General features: G+C 51.8%; 2 protein-coding genes across 2 annotated transcripts; both read right to left on the reverse strand.

The window, feature by feature from the left end:
* Nucleotides 1–757: 757 nt before the first annotated feature.
* Nucleotides 758–13,020, reverse strand: METTL3 (methyltransferase 3, N6-adenosine-methyltransferase complex catalytic subunit). The gene is made up of 12 exons (XM_061444046.1): nt 12,927–13,020; nt 11,274–11,518; nt 9,872–10,035; nt 9,575–9,788; nt 8,608–8,783; nt 6,880–7,111; nt 4,514–4,701; nt 3,724–3,762; nt 3,510–3,618; nt 2,310–2,375; nt 2,104–2,216; nt 758–891 (listed from the first exon to the last, which is right to left on the reverse strand). Exons 1-12 carry the CDS (start codon nt 13,018–13,020, stop codon nt 780–782), a joined length of 1,752 nt encoding a protein of 583 aa, XP_061300030.1. The 3' UTR covers nt 758–779.
* Nucleotides 13,021–13,764: 744 nt separating this feature from the next.
* LOC133264120 (uncharacterized) lies at nt 13,765–16,683 on the reverse strand. The gene is made up of 6 exons (XM_061444050.1): nt 16,640–16,683; nt 16,212–16,584; nt 16,131–16,151; nt 15,968–16,025; nt 15,533–15,907; nt 13,765–13,913 (listed from the first exon to the last, which is right to left on the reverse strand). Exons 1-6 carry the CDS (start codon nt 16,681–16,683, stop codon nt 13,765–13,767), a joined length of 1,020 nt encoding a protein of 339 aa, XP_061300034.1.
* Nucleotides 16,684–17,305: the final 622 nt, after the last annotated feature.

Consider the following 17,305-nt stretch of genomic DNA (forward strand, 5'->3'; position numbering starts at 1 on the left):
CCCCCCCAAAATGAGCTTTTCAGCCCCAAAATGGGGTTTTTAGCCCCAATAAATGGGGTTTTTAGCCCCAAAATGTTTTTTTTTGCCCCAATAAATCAGCTTTTTAGCCCTCCAAAATGATCTTTTTTGCCCCAAAATGGTGGGTTTTTGCCCCCAAAATGATCTTTTCAGCCCCAAAATGGGGTTTCGTGCCCCAAAACGGTCCTTTTCACCCCAAAACCCCCTTCCCCCCCAATGACAAACAGAGCTGAGCCATCCTTCCCGCCACGCCTTTATTGCAGACCCAAAACCGCGGGTTTTGAGCCCAAATCGGGGCTGCGGAACTAGAGGTTTTTGGGCTTGGAGATGACGTCATCGTGGCCTTGATGGCGGACCCAAAACCGCGGGTTTTGAGCCCAAATCGGGGCTGCGGAACTAGAGGTTTTTGGGCTTGGAGATGACGTCATCGTGGCCTTGATGGCAGACCCAAAACCGCGGGTTTTGAGCCCAAATCGGGGCTGCGGAACTAGAGGTTTTTGGGCTTGGAGATGACGTCATCGTGGCCTTGATGGCGGACCCAAAACCGCGGGGTTTTGAGCCCAAATCGGGGCTGCGGAACTAGAGGTTTTTGGGCTTGGAGATGACGTCATCGTGGCCTTGATGGCGGACCCAAAACCGCGGGTTTTGAGCCCAAATCGGGGCTGCGGAACTAGAGGTTTTTGGGCTTGGAGATGACGTCATCGTGGCCCCGATGGCAGACCCAAAACCGCGGGTTTTGAGCCCAAATCGGGGCTGCGGAACTAGAGGTTTTTGGGCTTGGAGATGACGCCGTCGGGGTAGAGCTGCTTGAAGTGCGCCACCACGTCCGGGTCCAGCAGGTGGATCCCGTCCAGCTGGTTCCCCAGCGTGATCCTAATTAATTAGGGCATTAATTAATTAATTAGTCATTAATTAGCTCATTAACCACCGATTAACCATTAATTCAGTAACCGAGCTCGTCAGGTCACCCCTAATTCGTTACGTGGGCCCCTTAGCTCAGCGTTCATTGATCGGGGTCATTAATTAATCAGGTCCGTTAATTAATTAGTAATCAGAGTCGTTAGGACCGTTAAGCATTGATTCGCTAACCGTTATTTAATTAGCGTCATTGGTTAATCGTTAGCAATTAATTACTAGTGAGCTATCGATTAACGATTAAGGAGCTATTAGTTGACGATTAATTAGCCATCAGGGAGCTATTAATTAACCATTATCTATTAGTGAGCTATTAATTGACTTTTAAGGAGGCATTATTTGACTATTAGTTAGCCACTAATGCGCTATTAATTAGCTATCAATTAGCCATTAATTAACTCTTAGCAAACTGTTAATTATTAGGAAGCCATGACTTTACTTAAATAGCCATTAATGAGCTAGATAATTAGGTATTATTTAGCCATTAATTATTAGGGAGCTATTAACTATTAGGGAACCGTTAATTAACTATTAATTAACCATTAAGGTGCTATTAATTAGCTGTCAATTAACCATTAACTATTAGCTAGTTATTAATTATTAGGGAGCCATTAATTGACTCAATTAGCCACTAATGAGCTGTTAATTAGCTCTTGCCTGTTCATTATCAGTGCGCTATCAATCAACTATTAGGGAGATACTAATTGTTCATTCACCATTAGTCGTTAATGGGATCCATTAATTAGTACTTATTAATTAGCTATTATTGAGCAACCAAGTCGCTTTAAACGAGCTATTAAGCAACTATCAACAAGCTATCAACGATCGATTAATTAGCCGTTAATTAGTCCCTAACTAGCCGCTAATGTGATCCATTAATTATTAATTAGCTATTAATGCATTATCATTGAACTACCAAATCGCTTTAAACGAGCTATTCAGCAACTATCAACAAGCTACCAACGCTCAAATAGCCGTTAATTAGCTGCTAATTAGACGCTATTAATTCGCTATTAACGCGTTCTCATTGCGCTACCAAGTCGCTTTAACCGAGCTATTCAGCAACTATCAACGAGCTCCCAACGCTGGGTTAATCAGCCGCTGATTAGCCGTTAATTAGATGCTAATTAGGCGCTAATGAGATGCTAATGAGATGCTAATGAGCGGTACCAGTTGGGCTGGACGTTGTGTGGCCGCCCGAAGAGCTCGATCTTGCGCGTGCCGGGCGAGAGCCGCTCGATCATGCCGTAGATCTCATCGGGCTTGTGGCTCGTCGAGCGCACCTGATTGGCCACGCCCCTCATTAGCATAACGCCGTGCTAATTAGTGACGTCATCGGCGACGTCATTAACGGGGGGGGGGGGGGGGGGGGTAACCTCGGCCACGATGACGTCGCAGTCCAAGCCGCGGTTGAAGCCTTGGGGGTTGCCCTTCACCCCCACCTAGGAAAAGGAGGGGTTTTTTGACCCAAAATGACCCAAAATCCCACTTTCTGGACCCAAAAGGAGACCTCTTGAGACCGAAATCTGACTTCTGCGCCCCAAAAGGCAGCTTTGGGAACCCCAAAATCCACCCTTTTCACCCCAAAATCCCACTCTAGAACCCCCAAAATCCACCCTTTTCACCCCAAAATCCCACTCTAGAACCCCCAAAATCCCCCTTTTTCACCCCAAAACCCGACTCCAGGACCCCAAAATCCCCCCTTTCCACCCCAAAATCCCACTCTAGAACCCCCAAAATCCACCCTTTTCACCCCAAAATCCCACTCTAGAACCCCCAAAATCACCCTTTTTCACCCCAAAACCCGACTCCAGGACCCCAAAATCCCCCCTTTCCACCCCAAAATCCCACTCTAGAACCCCCCCAAAAATCCCCTTTTCACCCCAAACCCCCACTCCAGAACCCCAAAAAAATCCCTTTTCCACCCCAAAATCCCACTCTAGAACCCCAGATCGCCCTTTTTCACCCCAAAACCCGACTCCAGTACCCCAAAATCCCCCTTTTTCACCCCAATCCCCACTCTAGGACACCCAAATCCTCCTTTTCAACCCCAAAACCTGCCTCCAGGACCCCAAAATCGCCCTTTTCCTCCAAAAAAAATCAGTTTTCCACCCCAAATTCCCCCCTTTTTCACCCCAAAAAAAATCACTTTTCCACCCCAAACCCCCACTCTAGAACCCCAAATCCTCCATTTCCACCCCAAAATCCCACGCTAGAACCCCAAAATCCCCCTTTTCCACCCCAAAAAAAATCACTTTTCCACCCCAAAATCCCCCTTTTTCACCCCAACCCCCCCCCCCTCCCGGACCCAAAATCCCCCTTTTTCCACCCCAAAACCCCCCTCCCGGACACAGAATCCCCCTTTTCCCACCCCAAAATGACCCAAAATCCCCCTTTTCCACCCCAAAATGACCCAAAATCCCCCTTTTCCACCCCAAAATGACCCCAAATCTCCCTTTTCCACCCAAAAATGACCCCAAATCTCCCTTTTCCACCCAAAATGACCCCAAATCGCCCTCTTCCACCCCAAAATGACCCAAAATCGCGCTTTTTCCCCCCAAAGCCCTGCCCCATACCAAGCAGTGCTCCTTGCCGTGGTTGAGCCAGTGCCCGGTGCGGCCGGTGCGGATGATGCGCTGCAGCTGATTGGTCTTCACCCAGATGATCTCATCGACGCGCTCGTACCTGCCCGTTTGGGGGGAAAACGGGCCGTTTTGGGTCACTTTGGGGTGAAAAGAGGCCATTTTGGGGGGGAAAAAAGGGGCGATTTTGGGGAGCCCCAAAACTCACCCCCAGAGGTTGAGGCATTCGCGGCCCAGCTCCATGGCCCTGTGGGGGAGGAGGGCGTGGGGTCACTAAGGGGGTTTTGGGGCCAAAAACGGGGGGTTTGGGGTTAATAAAGGGGTTTTGGGGTCAATAAAGGGGTTTTGGGGTCAATAAAGGGGGTTTGGGGTCAATAAAGGGGTTTTGGGGCCAATAAAGGGGTTTGGGGTCAATAAAGGGGGTTTGGGGTCAATAAAGGGGGTTTGGGGTCAATAAAGGGGGTTTGGGGTCAATAAAGGGGTTTTGGGGTCAATAAAGGGGTTTTGGGTCAATAAAGGGGTTTTGGGTCCCAACAAGACCCCAATGGAAGGCCCCAAAGAAGACCCCAACGAAGACCTCAATGGAAGACCCCAATGGAAGACCCCAAAGAAGACCCCAATGCGGACCCCAATGGAAGGCCCCAAAGAAGACCCCAACGCAGACCCCAATGGAAGACCCCAAAGAAGACCCCAATGAAAACCCCAAAGAAGACCTCAATGGAAGATCCCAATGGAAGACCCAAAGAAGACCCCAGCAAAGACCCCAATGGAAGACCCCAATGAAGACCCCAAAGAAGACCCCAACGAAGACCTCAATGGAAGACCCCAATGGAAGACCCCAAGGAAGACCCCAACGAAGACCCCAACAAAGACCCCAATGGAAGATCCCAATGAAGACCCCAAAGAAGACCCCAATGGAAGATCCCAATGGAAGACCCCAACGAAGACCCCAATGGAAGCCCCCCCCCGCCCCCGATGGAAGTGGGGTTGTTGTCGACCTCCCGGTGACCCATAGGAAGAGGAAGCCCTCGTCCTGCAGCACGGGGATGTTGAGGCGCCGCATCTCGTCGTCGGTGAGCGTCCCGTAGGGCAGCTCCATGTGGATGTCCCAGGGCGGGTCGGCCATCACCACCGCGAACTTGCCCAGGATGCTCACGTCCAGGTACCGGATGTCGCAGCAGATCCACTGGGGAAGGGGACACACCGAAATTCAGCAGGATGCCTCAAAAGTCCATCAAAATACAACTAAATTCATCAAAATACAACTAAATTCCATCAAAATACAACTAAATTCATCAAAATACAACTAAATTCATCAAAATACAACTAAATTCATCAAAATACAACTAAATTCATCAAAATACAGCAAAAGTCCATCAAAATACAACTAAATTCATCAAAATACAGCAAAAGTCCATCAAAGTACAACTAAATTCATCAAAATACAACTAAATTCATCAAAATACAACTAAATTCATCAAAATACAGCAAAAGTCCATCAAAGTACAACTAAATTCATCAAAATACAACTAAATTCATCAAAATACAACTAAATTCATCAAAATACAACTAAATTCATCAAAATACAACTAAATTCATCAAAATACAACTAAATTCATCAAAATACAGCAAAAGTCCATCAAAATACAACTAAATTCATCAAAATACAACTAAATTCATCAAAGTACAACTAAATTCATCAAAATACAACTAAATTCCATCAAAATACAACTAAATTCCATCAAAATACAACTAGATTCATCAAAATACAACTAAATTCATCAAAATACAGCAAAAGTCCATCAAAATACAACTAAATTCATCAAAATACAGCAAAAGTCCATCAAAGTACAACTAAATTCATCAAAATACAACTAAATTCATCAAAGTACAACTAAATTCATCAAAATACAACTAAATTCCATCAAAATACAACTAAATTCATCAAAATACAACTAAATTCATCAAAATACAGCAAAAGTCCATCAAAATACAACTAAAATTCATCAAAATACAACCAAATACATCAAAGTACAACTAAATTCATCAAAATACAACTAAATTCCATCAAAAATACAACTAAATTCCATGAAAATACAACAAATTCCAACAAAATACAACAAAATTCCAACAAAATCCAACATAATTCATTAAATTCCAACAAAAGACAAGACACTTCCTGAAAATCCCAACAAAATTCACCAAAATTCACCCGGATTCCAACAAAATTCAACAGAATTCCAACAAAATTCAACAAAATCCAACAAAGTTCATCAAATTCCAACAAAATTCAAGACACTTCCTGAAAATCCCAACATTCACCAAAATTCACCCAAATTCCAACAAAATTCAACAAAATTCCAACAAAATTCAACAAAATCCAACATAATTCATTAAATTCCAACAAAAGTCAAGACACTTCCTGAAAATCCCAACAAAATTCACCCGAATTCCAACAAAATTCAACAAAATTCCAACATAAAATTCCAACAAAATTCAACAAAATTCCAACAAAATTCATCAAATTCCAACAAAATTCAAGACACTTCCTGAAAATCCCAACAAAATTCACCCAAATTCCAACAAAATTCAACAAAATTCACCAAAATTCACCCAAAATCCAACAAAATTCATCAAATTCCAACAAAATTCAAGACACTTCCTGAAAATCCCAACAAAATTCACCCAAAATTCACCCAAATTCCAACAAAATTCAACAAAATCCAACAAAATTCATCAAATTCCAACAAAATTCAAGACACTTCCTGAAAATCCCAACAAAATTCACCAAAATTCACCCAAATTCCAACAAAATTCAACAAAATTCCAACAAAATTCAACAAAATCAACATAATTCATTAAATTCCAACAAAATTCAAGACACTTCCTGAAAATCCCAACAAAATTCACCCAAATTCCAACAAAATTCAAGACACTTCCTGAAAATCCCAACAAAATTCACCCAAATTCCAACAAAATTCAACAAAATTCAACAAAATTCAAGACACTTCCTGAAAATCCCAACAAAATTCACCAAAATTCACCCGGATTCCAACAAAATTCAACAGAATTCCCAACAAAATTCAACAAAATCCAACAAAATTCATCAAATTCCAACAAAATTCAAGACACTTCCTGAAAATCCCAACAAAATTCACCCAAATTCCAACAAAATTCACCCAAATTCCAACAAAATTCAACAATTCCCAACAAATTCAACAAAATCCAACAAAATTCATCAAATTCCAACAAAATTCAAGACACTTCCTGAAAATCCCAACAAAATTCACCCAAATCCACCCGAATTCCATCGCATTTCCCCCAATTCCACCACCCCCCTTGCAATCCCCCCCCTCCCCATTACCTGCGGTGGGAAGAGCCGATCGGCGCCCGCGTCGCTCCCCCCGGGGGGCCGGGCCAGCTCCTTGGGGGGGGGGCTGCGCTGGCGTGGGGCGGCGGCGGGGGGGCTGTGGGGCGGCGCCGTGGGGCCGGCGTCGATCTCGTAGTGCACGTACTTGCAGGTGTCCATGTGGAAGCAGGTGTTGAGGAAGGAGCAGTCCCCCAGGGACTCGTCCGTGTGCTTGTTGATGATGCGCCTGTGGTTGTGGGGTGGGCACGCGCGGACGTTGGGGGGCATTGGGGGCCACGCGGGTCCTTAGACAACAGGGATCTGTGGAGCTATGGGCGGGGAACGGGGCTCTATGGGTCGCTCCATGGCTCTATGGCTCTATGGGTCGCTCTATGGGTCACTCTATGGCTCTATGGGTCGCTCCATGGCTCTATGGCTCTATGGGTCGCTCTATGGGTCCACTCTATGGCTCTATGGGTCGCTCTACGGCTCTATGGGTGGCTCTATGGGTCATTCTGTGGCTCTATGGGTCGCTCTATGGCTCTATGGGTCACTCTATGGGTCACTCTATGGCTCTATGGGTCACTATGGCTATATGGGTGGCTCTATGGGTCTATGGGTCTATGGGTGGCTCTATGGGTCTATGGCTCTATGGGTCACTCTATGGGTCACTCTATGGCTCTATGGGTCGCTCTATGAGTGGCTCTATGGGTGACTCTATGGGTTGCTCTATGGCTCTGTGGGTGGCTCTATGGGTCTATGGGTGGCTCTATGGGTCTATGGATGAGTCACTCTATGGGTTTATGGGTGGCTCTATGGGTCTATGGCTCTATGGGTGGCTCTATGGCTCTATGGCTCTATGGGTCGCTCTATGGGTCACTCTATGGCTCTATGGGTCACTCTATGGCTCTATGGGTCACTATGGCTATATGGGTGGCTCCATGGGTCTATGGGTCTATGGGTGGCTCTATGGGTCTATGGCTCTATGGGTCGCTCTATGGGTCACTCTATGGCTCTATGGGTCGCTCTATGAGTGGCTCTATGGGTGACTCTATGGGTCGCTCTATGGCTCTGTGGGTGGCTCTATGGGTCTATGAGTGGCTTTATGGGTCTATGGCTCTATGGGTCGCTCTATGGGTCACTCTATGGCTCTATGGGTCGCTCTATGAGTGGCTCTATGGGTGACTCTATGGGTCGCTCTATGGCTCTGTGGGTCACTCTATGGGTCTATGTGTGGCTCTATGGGTCTATGGCTCTATGGGTCACTCTACGGCTCTATGGGTGGCTCTATGGGTCTATGGGTCGCTCTGTGGCTCTATGGGTCGCTCTATGACTCTACGGGTGGCTCTATGGGTCTATGGTTCTATGGGTCGCTCTATGGCTCTATGGGTCACTCTATGGCTCTATGGGTTGCTCTATGGGTGGCTCTATGGGTCTATGGCTCTATAGGTGGCTCTATGGGTCGCTCTATGGGTCTATGTTGTGGCTCTATGGGTCGCTCTATGGGTCTATGCGTGGCTCTATGGGTCACTCTATGGCTCTATGGGTGGCTCTATGGGTCTATGGATGGCTCTATGGGTCATGTATGGGTCACTCTATGGGTTTATGGGTGGCTCTGTGGCTCTATGGATGGCTCTATGGGTCTATGGCTGCATGGGTCGCTCTATGGGTGTCTCTATGGGTCTCTATGGGTCTGGTCTCTATGGGTCGCTATGGGTCGCTATGGGTCGCTATGGGTCTCACCGGAAGTGCAGGCGGCGGCAGGGCCGCTCGGCGCCGCTGGCCCTCACGCACTCCTCCTTGGTGCCGTGGTCGCAGAACTCCTGGACCTGGGCGCGCCCGCGGGACCGGAACTTCTCCACGATGGATTGCTCCTTCGCCGTCGTCGTGTTGAGCAGCTCCAGGATCTCCTGGCTCACCTGACCCACAGCGACAGACACATGGACACCGACCCATGGACACAGACCCACAGACACCCATAGAGACCCATAGAGACCCATAGAGACCCATAGACACCGACCCATAGAGACCCATAGACACGGACCCATGGACACAGACCCATAGAGACCCATAGAGACCCATAGACACAGACCCATAGACACAGACCCATAGACACCAACCCATAGAGACCCATAGACACAGACCCATAGAGACCCATAGAGACCCATAGACACGGACCCATAGAGACCCATAGACACGGACCCATAGAGACCCATAGACACAGACCCATAGACACGAACCCATAGCCACAGACCCATAGAGACGGACCCATAGCAATGGACCCGTGGACACAGCCCAACCACCCCCCTTGGTGGAGCCCCATTGATGGATCCCAATCACCCCCATGGATGGATCCCCATGGGTGGAGCCCCATTGATCCCAATCACCCCATTGGTGGATCCCCATTGGTGGAGCCTCATTGATCCCAATCACCCCATTGATGGATCCCAATCACCCCATTGACAGATCCCCATTGACGGAGCCCCATTGATCCCAATCACCCCATTGATGGAGCCCCATTGATGAATCCCAATCACCCCATTGACGGATCCCCATTGATGGAGCCCCATTGATCCCAATCACCCCATTGACGGATCCCCATTGACAAATCCCCCCTCACCAACCTCCGCCCCCCCCCATCCATCCCCATTGACCCAGCCCCCCAACCACGGCCCCCCCCACCTTGCCCCCCACCTTGCCCCCCACGCACCTTCTTGCTCTGCTGCTCCTTGGTGGACTGCTGACTCAGCAAGCTCTCGATCTCCAGGTCCACGTCGGACGCCATCTTGCGCGCCCTCTTCATCGCCTCCTTCCCCTCCCCCACTCCCCCTCCCCCACCCCCCCCTCCCCCTCCCCCCGCTCCCATGGCCGCCATCCCCCCCCCACCGCCTCCATCTTGCTCCGCCTTCCTCTTCCTCCCCCCCCTCCTCCTCCTCCTCCTCCTCCTCCTCCCCCCCCTCCCCCGTGGTGGTGGTGGTGCTGCGGCTGCGATGACGTCACCGCTGACGTCACGGCCCCGCCCGTCATGGCGCTCAGCTTGGAGCGGTCGGCGTAGGTGACCACCATGGCGCCGTCGGGGGGGAGGAGCCCCCGGCGCACCTCGATCAGCTCCTGCGCCGCGAACTTCTGCAGCAGGCTCTCCACGCCGCCGCGCGTCGCCGTGACGTCATCCTGCGGGACACGGTGACGTCATCGCGACGCGGACGCGGCGACGTCATCGCGACGCGGACATGACGTCATCGCGACGCGGACATGGCGTCATCACGACATGAACACGGCGTCATCACGACACGGACATGGCGTCATCACGACGCAAACATGACGTCATCACGACACAAACATGACGTCATCACGACACAAACATGACGTCATCATGACCCCAACCACCGGCACCACAAGGGCGTGCTACGGGGTTGACATCATCCTATGGGATGGATGGGGATGGATGATGTCATCACGACACAAACATGACGTCATCACGACCACAAACACCGGCACCGTAAGGGCACGCTACGGGGGTGTTGTCATCCTGCGGGGGATGGGGATGGATGATGACATCATCACGACCCGAACATGACGTCATCACGACGCCAACACCATAAGGGCGCGCTACGAGGGTGACGTCATCCTACGGGATGGATGGGGATGGATGACGACGTCATCACGACACGAACATGACGTCATCACGACGCCAACACCGGCACCGTAGGCGCACTACGGGGGTGACGTCATCCTGTGGGATATGGATGGATGATGACGTCATCACGAGCCAACCACCGGCACCATAAGGGGACGCTACGGGGCTGACGTCATCCTACGGCGACAACGCCGCCTGGAGACCGACGATAGGGATGACGTCATCATATCGGGACGTGTAGAACCCTCTATAGAGATGACATCATCGTATCGGGTCATAAAGCGATGACGTCATCCTATCGGGACACGTAGAACCCTCTACAGAGATGACGTCATCGTATCGGGACGCATGGAGATGACGTCATCCTACCGGGACGTATAGAATACCCCCAATGGGGATGACGTCATCCGATCGGGACGTATAGAACCCACTTATAGACATGACGTCATCCTACCGGGACGTACAGAACCACCCCTTTGGAGATGACGTCATCCAATCAGGACACGCAAAATGGCTCTGCAGAGATGACGTCATCGTATCGGGACGCATGGAGATGACGTCATCCGATCGGGACGTATGGAGATGACGTCATCGTATCGGGATGCATGGAGATGACGTCATCGTATCGGGACGTATGGAGATGACGTCACCCAATCGGGACGTACAGACCCCCCCCCACCGGAGATGACGTCACCCAACGTCAGGGCGCCGCCTATGGGGCGGGAAGGGTGGGATGAAGATGGCCGCCGGGGCAGGAAGTGACGTCACTCACGGCGGCGATGACGCGGCAGAGGGCGTCGGCGTCGGCGGGCAGGGCCAGGGGGGGGTCGGCGAGGAGCAGGAGGAGGCGGCGCTCGAGGGCGGGGTCGCAAGCGGTGACGTCATCGGCGGCGGGGGGGCGGGACGATGACGTCAGCGCTGACGTCGCCGAGGAGGAGGAGGAGGAAGGCGGGGGAGGGGAGGAGGAGGAGGAGGGAGGGGGAGGGGCCGGGCTGGAGGTGCGGGGGGGGGTGGGGTCTAAGGGGGGGGGGGGAGAGGCGCTCATTAGGGTTAATTAACACCCAATGACGTCATTAATTAACCCAGGCACACCACGGAGCCTCATTAAGGGCCACTAAGCCCCTAATTAAAGCCATTAACCCCCATTAACCCCCCTAATTAACCTCATTAATGGCCATTAAACCTCATTAGTGGCCATTATGCACCTCATTAATGCCGTTAAGTGCCATTAACCCCCTAATAATGATTATTAATGGCCATTAAACCTCATTGATGGCCATTAACCCCCTAATTAATGACATTAACACCCATTAACCCCCTAATTAATGACGTTAACCCCCATAACCCCCTTATTAATGACATTAACCCCTATTAACCCCCCTAATAATCCTTCTTAATTGCCATTAACCCTCCCTAACGGCCATTAACCCCCAATGGACCATCATTAATCCTATTAATCACCCCATTCCCCTCATTAACACACTTAATTAACCCCCTCAAGCTCCATTATCCCCATTCACCCCCATTACCCCCCATTCCCCATTAATTAACCACATTAACCCTTCATTAACCCCTTAATTACCCCATTACCCCTCATTATCCCCCTTAATTCCCCCATTACCCCACCTTAATCCCCTTAATTAACACCATTACCCCCCATTAATTATAACCCCTTTAATGAACCCCAGACCGAATTAACCCTCATTAACCCCTTAATTACCCCCATTTCCCCAAATTTCCTGCCTTAATTAACCCCATTAATCCCCTTAATTACCCCATTACCTCCCATTGACCCCATTAACCCCCCTCATTAACCCCATTAACCCCCCGTCATTAACCCCATTAACCCCCCCTCATTAACCCCATTAACCCCCCTCATTAACCCCATTAACACCCCTCATTAACCCCAATTACCCCCCCTCATTAACCCCATTAACCCCCCTCATTAACCCCATTAACCCCCCCTCATTAACCCCATTAACCCCCTCTCATTAACACCATTACCCCCCTCATTAACCCCATAACCCCCCTCATTAACCCCATTACCCCCCCTCATTAACCCCATCAAAGCCACCTCATGAACCCCATTAACCCCCCCTCATGAACCCATTTAACCCCCCCTCATTAACCCCATTAACCCCCCTCATTAACCCCCCTCATTAACCCCATTACCCCCCCCATTAACCCCATTAACCCCCCTCATTAACCCCAATTACCCCCCCTCATTAACCCCATTAACCCCCCTCATTAACCCCATCAAAGCCACCTCATGAACCCCATTACCCGCCCGTCATTAACCCCATCAAAGCCACCTCATGAACCCCATTACCCGCCCGTCATTAACCCCATCAAAGCCACCTCATTAACCCCATTACCCCCCCTCATTAACCCCCATTAATCACCCTCATTAACCCCCATTAATCACCCCACGGGTCCTGCTTCCTGCGCCGCTGCAGCCGCTCCCGCAGCGAATCCAACTGCTTCTTGTGGGCCTGGATGGAGCTCCACGTGTCCGACATCGCGGCCCGGGACCCCGGGGGGGGAACAACGGAGCCAAACGGGGACCGGGAGCCGGGAGCCGAGCACCGGGAGCCGGCCCCGTCCCCTCACGGCGCCGGAGGCGGAAGAGGCCGCTGGGAAGGCCGCGAAGGCGCCGCCGCCATCTTGGGTGAGGGCAAAGGGAAAGGGAAGGAGGAAACCGAGGGGGTGTTTCCATGGCAACGGACGTCTTTACGACGGTTGCGTCGCGACGGAGGGGGAGCGTCGCCGGGGTAACGGCAGCCATGTTTAGTGAGGGCAACGGGTCTTTACGGCGTTTCCGTAGCGGCGGCAGACATCTTGAGGGCGGGCGGGCATCGCCATGGCAACGGGCGCCATTTTGGGAGCGGACGCGTATCTCCATGGCAACAGACGCCATTTTGGGAGCGGGTGCTTATCTCCATGGCAACGGACGCCATGTTTAGCGAGGGCAACGGGGTCTGTAAGGCGTTTCCGTCGCGGCGGCCGCCATATTGAAGCCGGGCGAGCATCGCCATGGCAACGGCCGCCATTTTAGGGGCTGGCGAGTATTTCCATGGCAACGGCCGCCATTTTGGGAGCGGGTAAATGTCGCCATGGCAACGGCGGCCATCTTGAGGGAGGACGAGTATCGCCATGGCAACGGCAGCCATGTTTAGTGAGGGCAACGGCTTATAACGGCGTTTCCGTCGTGGCAGCCGCCATCTTGAAGTCGGGCAAGCATCGCCATGGCAACGGCCGCCATTTTAAGGGCGGGCGCGTACGTCTACGCCATCTTGAATGCTACCCCTTATCCCCATGGCAACCGTCGCCATCTTGGATGCTACCTCCGTCTCCATGGCAACCGCCGCCATCTTGCGCACCGTCTCCCTGGCAACGGCCGCCATTTTGTCCCCTGAGGCCCCCCCAAGAAACAGAAATGGGGGGGGGAGGGGTCCGTTTAATGTCTTTAATGGCCTAAACTATGGTTATGGGGGGGGGGGAGGTGTCTCCATCACCCCCCATTGCCCCTACTCCTCCCCCTCCCCCTCCATGGGGGGGTCCCCCCCCACCGGAGCCCCCCCCTCCTCTTCCTTGGGGGTCCCCAGGGGGGGGTGGCTCCAGAGGGGTCCCGGTGGCGTCCATGGGGGGGGCACCTGTGGGGAGAGGAAGGGGTGGGGGTGGGGTGGGGGTCAGTGTTGGGTCCCCCCCATTCCCTTCCATCCCCTCCCCCCACCCCTTTTCCCTTTATTCCCAAGGGATTTTCCTGAAATTTCCACGTTTTTTCCCCAATTTCCACCCAAATTTCTTCATTTTCCCAAATTTCCCCCCAAATTCCGTCGTTTTCCCCACAACTTCCCTGAAATCGCCTCGCTTTCCCCACAATTTCCCCCAATTTCCCATAAATTTCCCCCCAAATTCCTTCAGTTTCCCGACAGTTCCCCCAATTTCGCTTGAATTTCCTCATTTTCCCCACAATTCCCCCAATTTTCCCCCAATTTTCCTTTATTTCCCCCAGATTCCCCCCTGGTTTCCCCAGTTTCAAAAATTCTCTCAAATTCTCCCCAATTTCCCCCATTATTTCCTTCCTTTCCCCCAATTTTCCTTCATTTCCTCCAAATCCCACTCAAAATCCATCCCAAATTTCAAATTCCATCCAATTTCACCCAAATCCCACCCAATTTAACTCAAATTCCATCCAAATTTCCCACAAACCCCACCCAAATCCATCCCAGATTTTAATCAAATCCCACCCAATTTCAGCCAAATTCCCCCCAAATCCATCCCAAATCCCACCCAAATCCCCCCAAATTCCCCCCAAATCCACCCCAAATCCCACCCAAATTCAGCCAAATTCCACCCAAATTTCCCCCCAAATCCCACCCAAATTCAGCCAAATTCCACCCAAATCCATCCCAAATCCCACCCAAATTCAGCCAAATTCCACCCAAATTTCCCCCCAAATCCATCCCAAATCCCACCCAAATCCCCCCAAATTCCCCCCAAATCCATCCCAAATCCCACCCAAATTCAGCCAAATTCCACCCAAATTTCCCCCCAAATCCCACCCAAATTCAGCCAAATTCCACCCAAATTTCCCCCCAAATCCATCCCAAATCCCACCCAAATTTCCCCCAAATTCCACTCAAATTTCTCAAAAATTCCACCCAAATTCTACCTGAATCCCCTCAATCCAGCCTAAATTTCCCCCAAATCCCACCCAAATTCCACTCAAATTCCGCCCCATTCCATCCAATTTCCCCCAAATCCCACCCAAATTTCCCCCATTTCCCGCCCAAATTTCCCCCAATTCCCTCCCAAATTTTCCCCAAATCCCACCCAAATTTCCCCAAAATTTCCCCCAAATCCCCCCCAATTCCCCCCATCCCCCTCTTACCTCCCCTTCCTCCTCCCTTCCTCCTCCTCCTCCTCCTCCTCCGGCCTCCTCCCCGCGCCGCCCCCGCTCTCGGCCCCTCTCCATGCACAGGGGGCAGGAGCCGGGGGGCGGGGGGGGGCCCCCTTGGTGCCCCCCACAGCGGAGCCTCCACGCGCGGCGGCACCGGTGCCATTGGGCGTCCATTGACGATGACGATGACGATGGTGACGGTGATGGGGGGCGGAAGAGGGGCCATGGGTTCTGGTCGCGCCCGTCGGCGCCCGACAGCAGCCGGAGCTTGGGGAAGGCGGCGAGGTTGAGGTGGGGGCTCCTACTGACTTGATGGGTGCTTGGGTTGACCTGGTGGGTGCCCACGTTGACCTGGTGGGTGCTCACGTTGACCTGTTGGGTGCTCACATTGACTTGATGGGTGCCCACATTGACCTGTTGGGTGCTTGGGTTGACCTGTTGGGTGCCCCCTTTGACCTGTTGGGTGCCCACGTTGATCTGTTGGGTGCCCACGTTGACCTGTTGGGTGCCCATGTTGACTTGGGTGCGCGCACTGACCTGCTGGGTGCTCATGTTGACTTGAGGGGTGCCCATGTTGACCTGTTGGGTGCTTGGGTTGATGGCTTGGGTGCCCTTGAAGACCTGTTGGGTGCTTGGGTTGATGGGCTGGGTGCCCACATTGACTTGATGGGTGCTTGGGTTGATGGGCTGGGTGCTCACACTGACCTGATGGGTGCTTGGGTTGACCTGTTGGGTGCCCGTGTTGATCTGTTGGGTGCTTGGGTTGGGTTGGGTGCTTGGGTTGACCTGCTGGGTGCCCACACTGACCTCTTGGGTGCTTGGGTTGATGGGTTGGGTGCCCACATTGACCTGGTGGGTGCCCACACTGACCTCTTGGGTGCTTGGGTTGATGGGTTGGGTGCCCACGTTGACCTGGTGGGTGCCCACACTGACCTCTTGGGTGCTTGGGTTGATGGGTTGGGTGCCCACGTTGACCTGCTGGGTGCCCACGTTGACCTGCTGGGTGCTTGGGTTGACTTGGATGCTCCCACCATGCTGCTGAGTGGCCACGTTGACCCCTTGGGTGCTGGGGTTGTCCTGTTGGGTGCTCCTATTGACTTGCTGGGCGCCCACATTGACCCGTTGGGTGCTCCCATTGCCCTGTCGGTTGCCCACATCGCCCAGCTGGTGCCCACATGGCCTTGGCCGGCCCCACCATGATGCTGAGCGCCCACGTTGACCTCTTGGGCACCCACCTTGACTTCCTGGGGGCTCCCATTGACCTCTTGGGCACCCACATCGACCAGTCGCTTGCTCCCATTGAGATCGTGAGTGGCCACGTTCAACTCTTGGTTGCCCTCATTGACTTGGGTGCCCCCATTAAGCGGCTGGGTGGCCCCACTGAGCGGTTGGTTGCCCCCATCGACTTGGTTGCTCCCATTGATTTGGCTGCCCCCATGGAGTGGTTGGTTGCCCACATTGACTTGGTTGCCCCCAATGACTTGGTTGCCCTCATTGACCTGCTGGTTGCCCCCATTGAGTGGTCGCTTGCCCCCATTGATTTGGTTGCCCACATTGACTTGGTTGCCTCCATTGAGTGGTTGGTTGCCCACATTGACTTGGTTGCCTCCATTGAGTGGTTGGTTGCCCACATTGACTTTCTTGCCCCCATTGAGTGGTTGGTTGCCCACATTGACTTGCTTGCCCCCACTGACCTCTTGGCTGCTCCCATTGACTTGGTTGCCTCCATTGAGTGGTTGGTTGCCCACGCTGACTTGCTTGCCCCCACTGGTTGGTTGGTTGCCTCCATTGAGTGGTTGGTTGCTCACGTTGACTTGGTTGCCTCCATTGAGTGGTTGGTTGCCCACGCTGACCTGGTTGCCTCCATTGAGTGGTTGGTTGCTCACGTTGACTTGGTTGCC

The sequence above is a fragment of the Pezoporus flaviventris genome, unplaced genomic scaffold (genome assembly GCF_033815535.1).
Source record: "Pezoporus flaviventris isolate CSIRO_AGI_PZ_B2104156 unplaced genomic scaffold, CSIRO_AGI_Pfla_v1 ptg000616l, whole genome shotgun sequence".
NCBI lineage: Eukaryota > Metazoa > Chordata > Aves > Psittaciformes > Psittacidae > Pezoporus > Pezoporus flaviventris.

Coding starts and splice junctions, on each gene's coding strand:
- LOC133264120 (XM_061444050.1), bottom strand. CDS start 16,683: ATGTGGGTGCCCAAGAGGTCAATGGGAGCCCCCAGGAAGTCAAG. Junction 16,585..16,639: donor GGAGCCCCCAGGAAGTCAAG/GTGGGTGCCCAA, acceptor GGGCCGGCCAAG/GCCATGTGGGCACCAGCTGG. Junction 13,914..15,532: donor CCGCGCGTGGAGGCTCCGCT/GTGGGGGGCACC, acceptor GGGGGGCCTCAG/GGGACAAAATGGCGGCCGTT.
- METTL3 (XM_061444046.1), bottom strand. CDS start 13,020: ATGTCGGACACGTGGAGCTCCATCCAGGCCCACAAGAAGCAGTTGGAT. Junction 11,519..12,926: donor CAGGAAGCAGGACCCGTGGG/GTGATTAATGGG, acceptor CCCCCCCCTTAG/ACCCCACCCCCCCCCGCACC. Junction 7,112..8,607: donor TGCCGCCGCCTGCACTTCCG/GTGAGACCCATA, acceptor CCACAACCACAG/GCGCATCATCAACAAGCACA.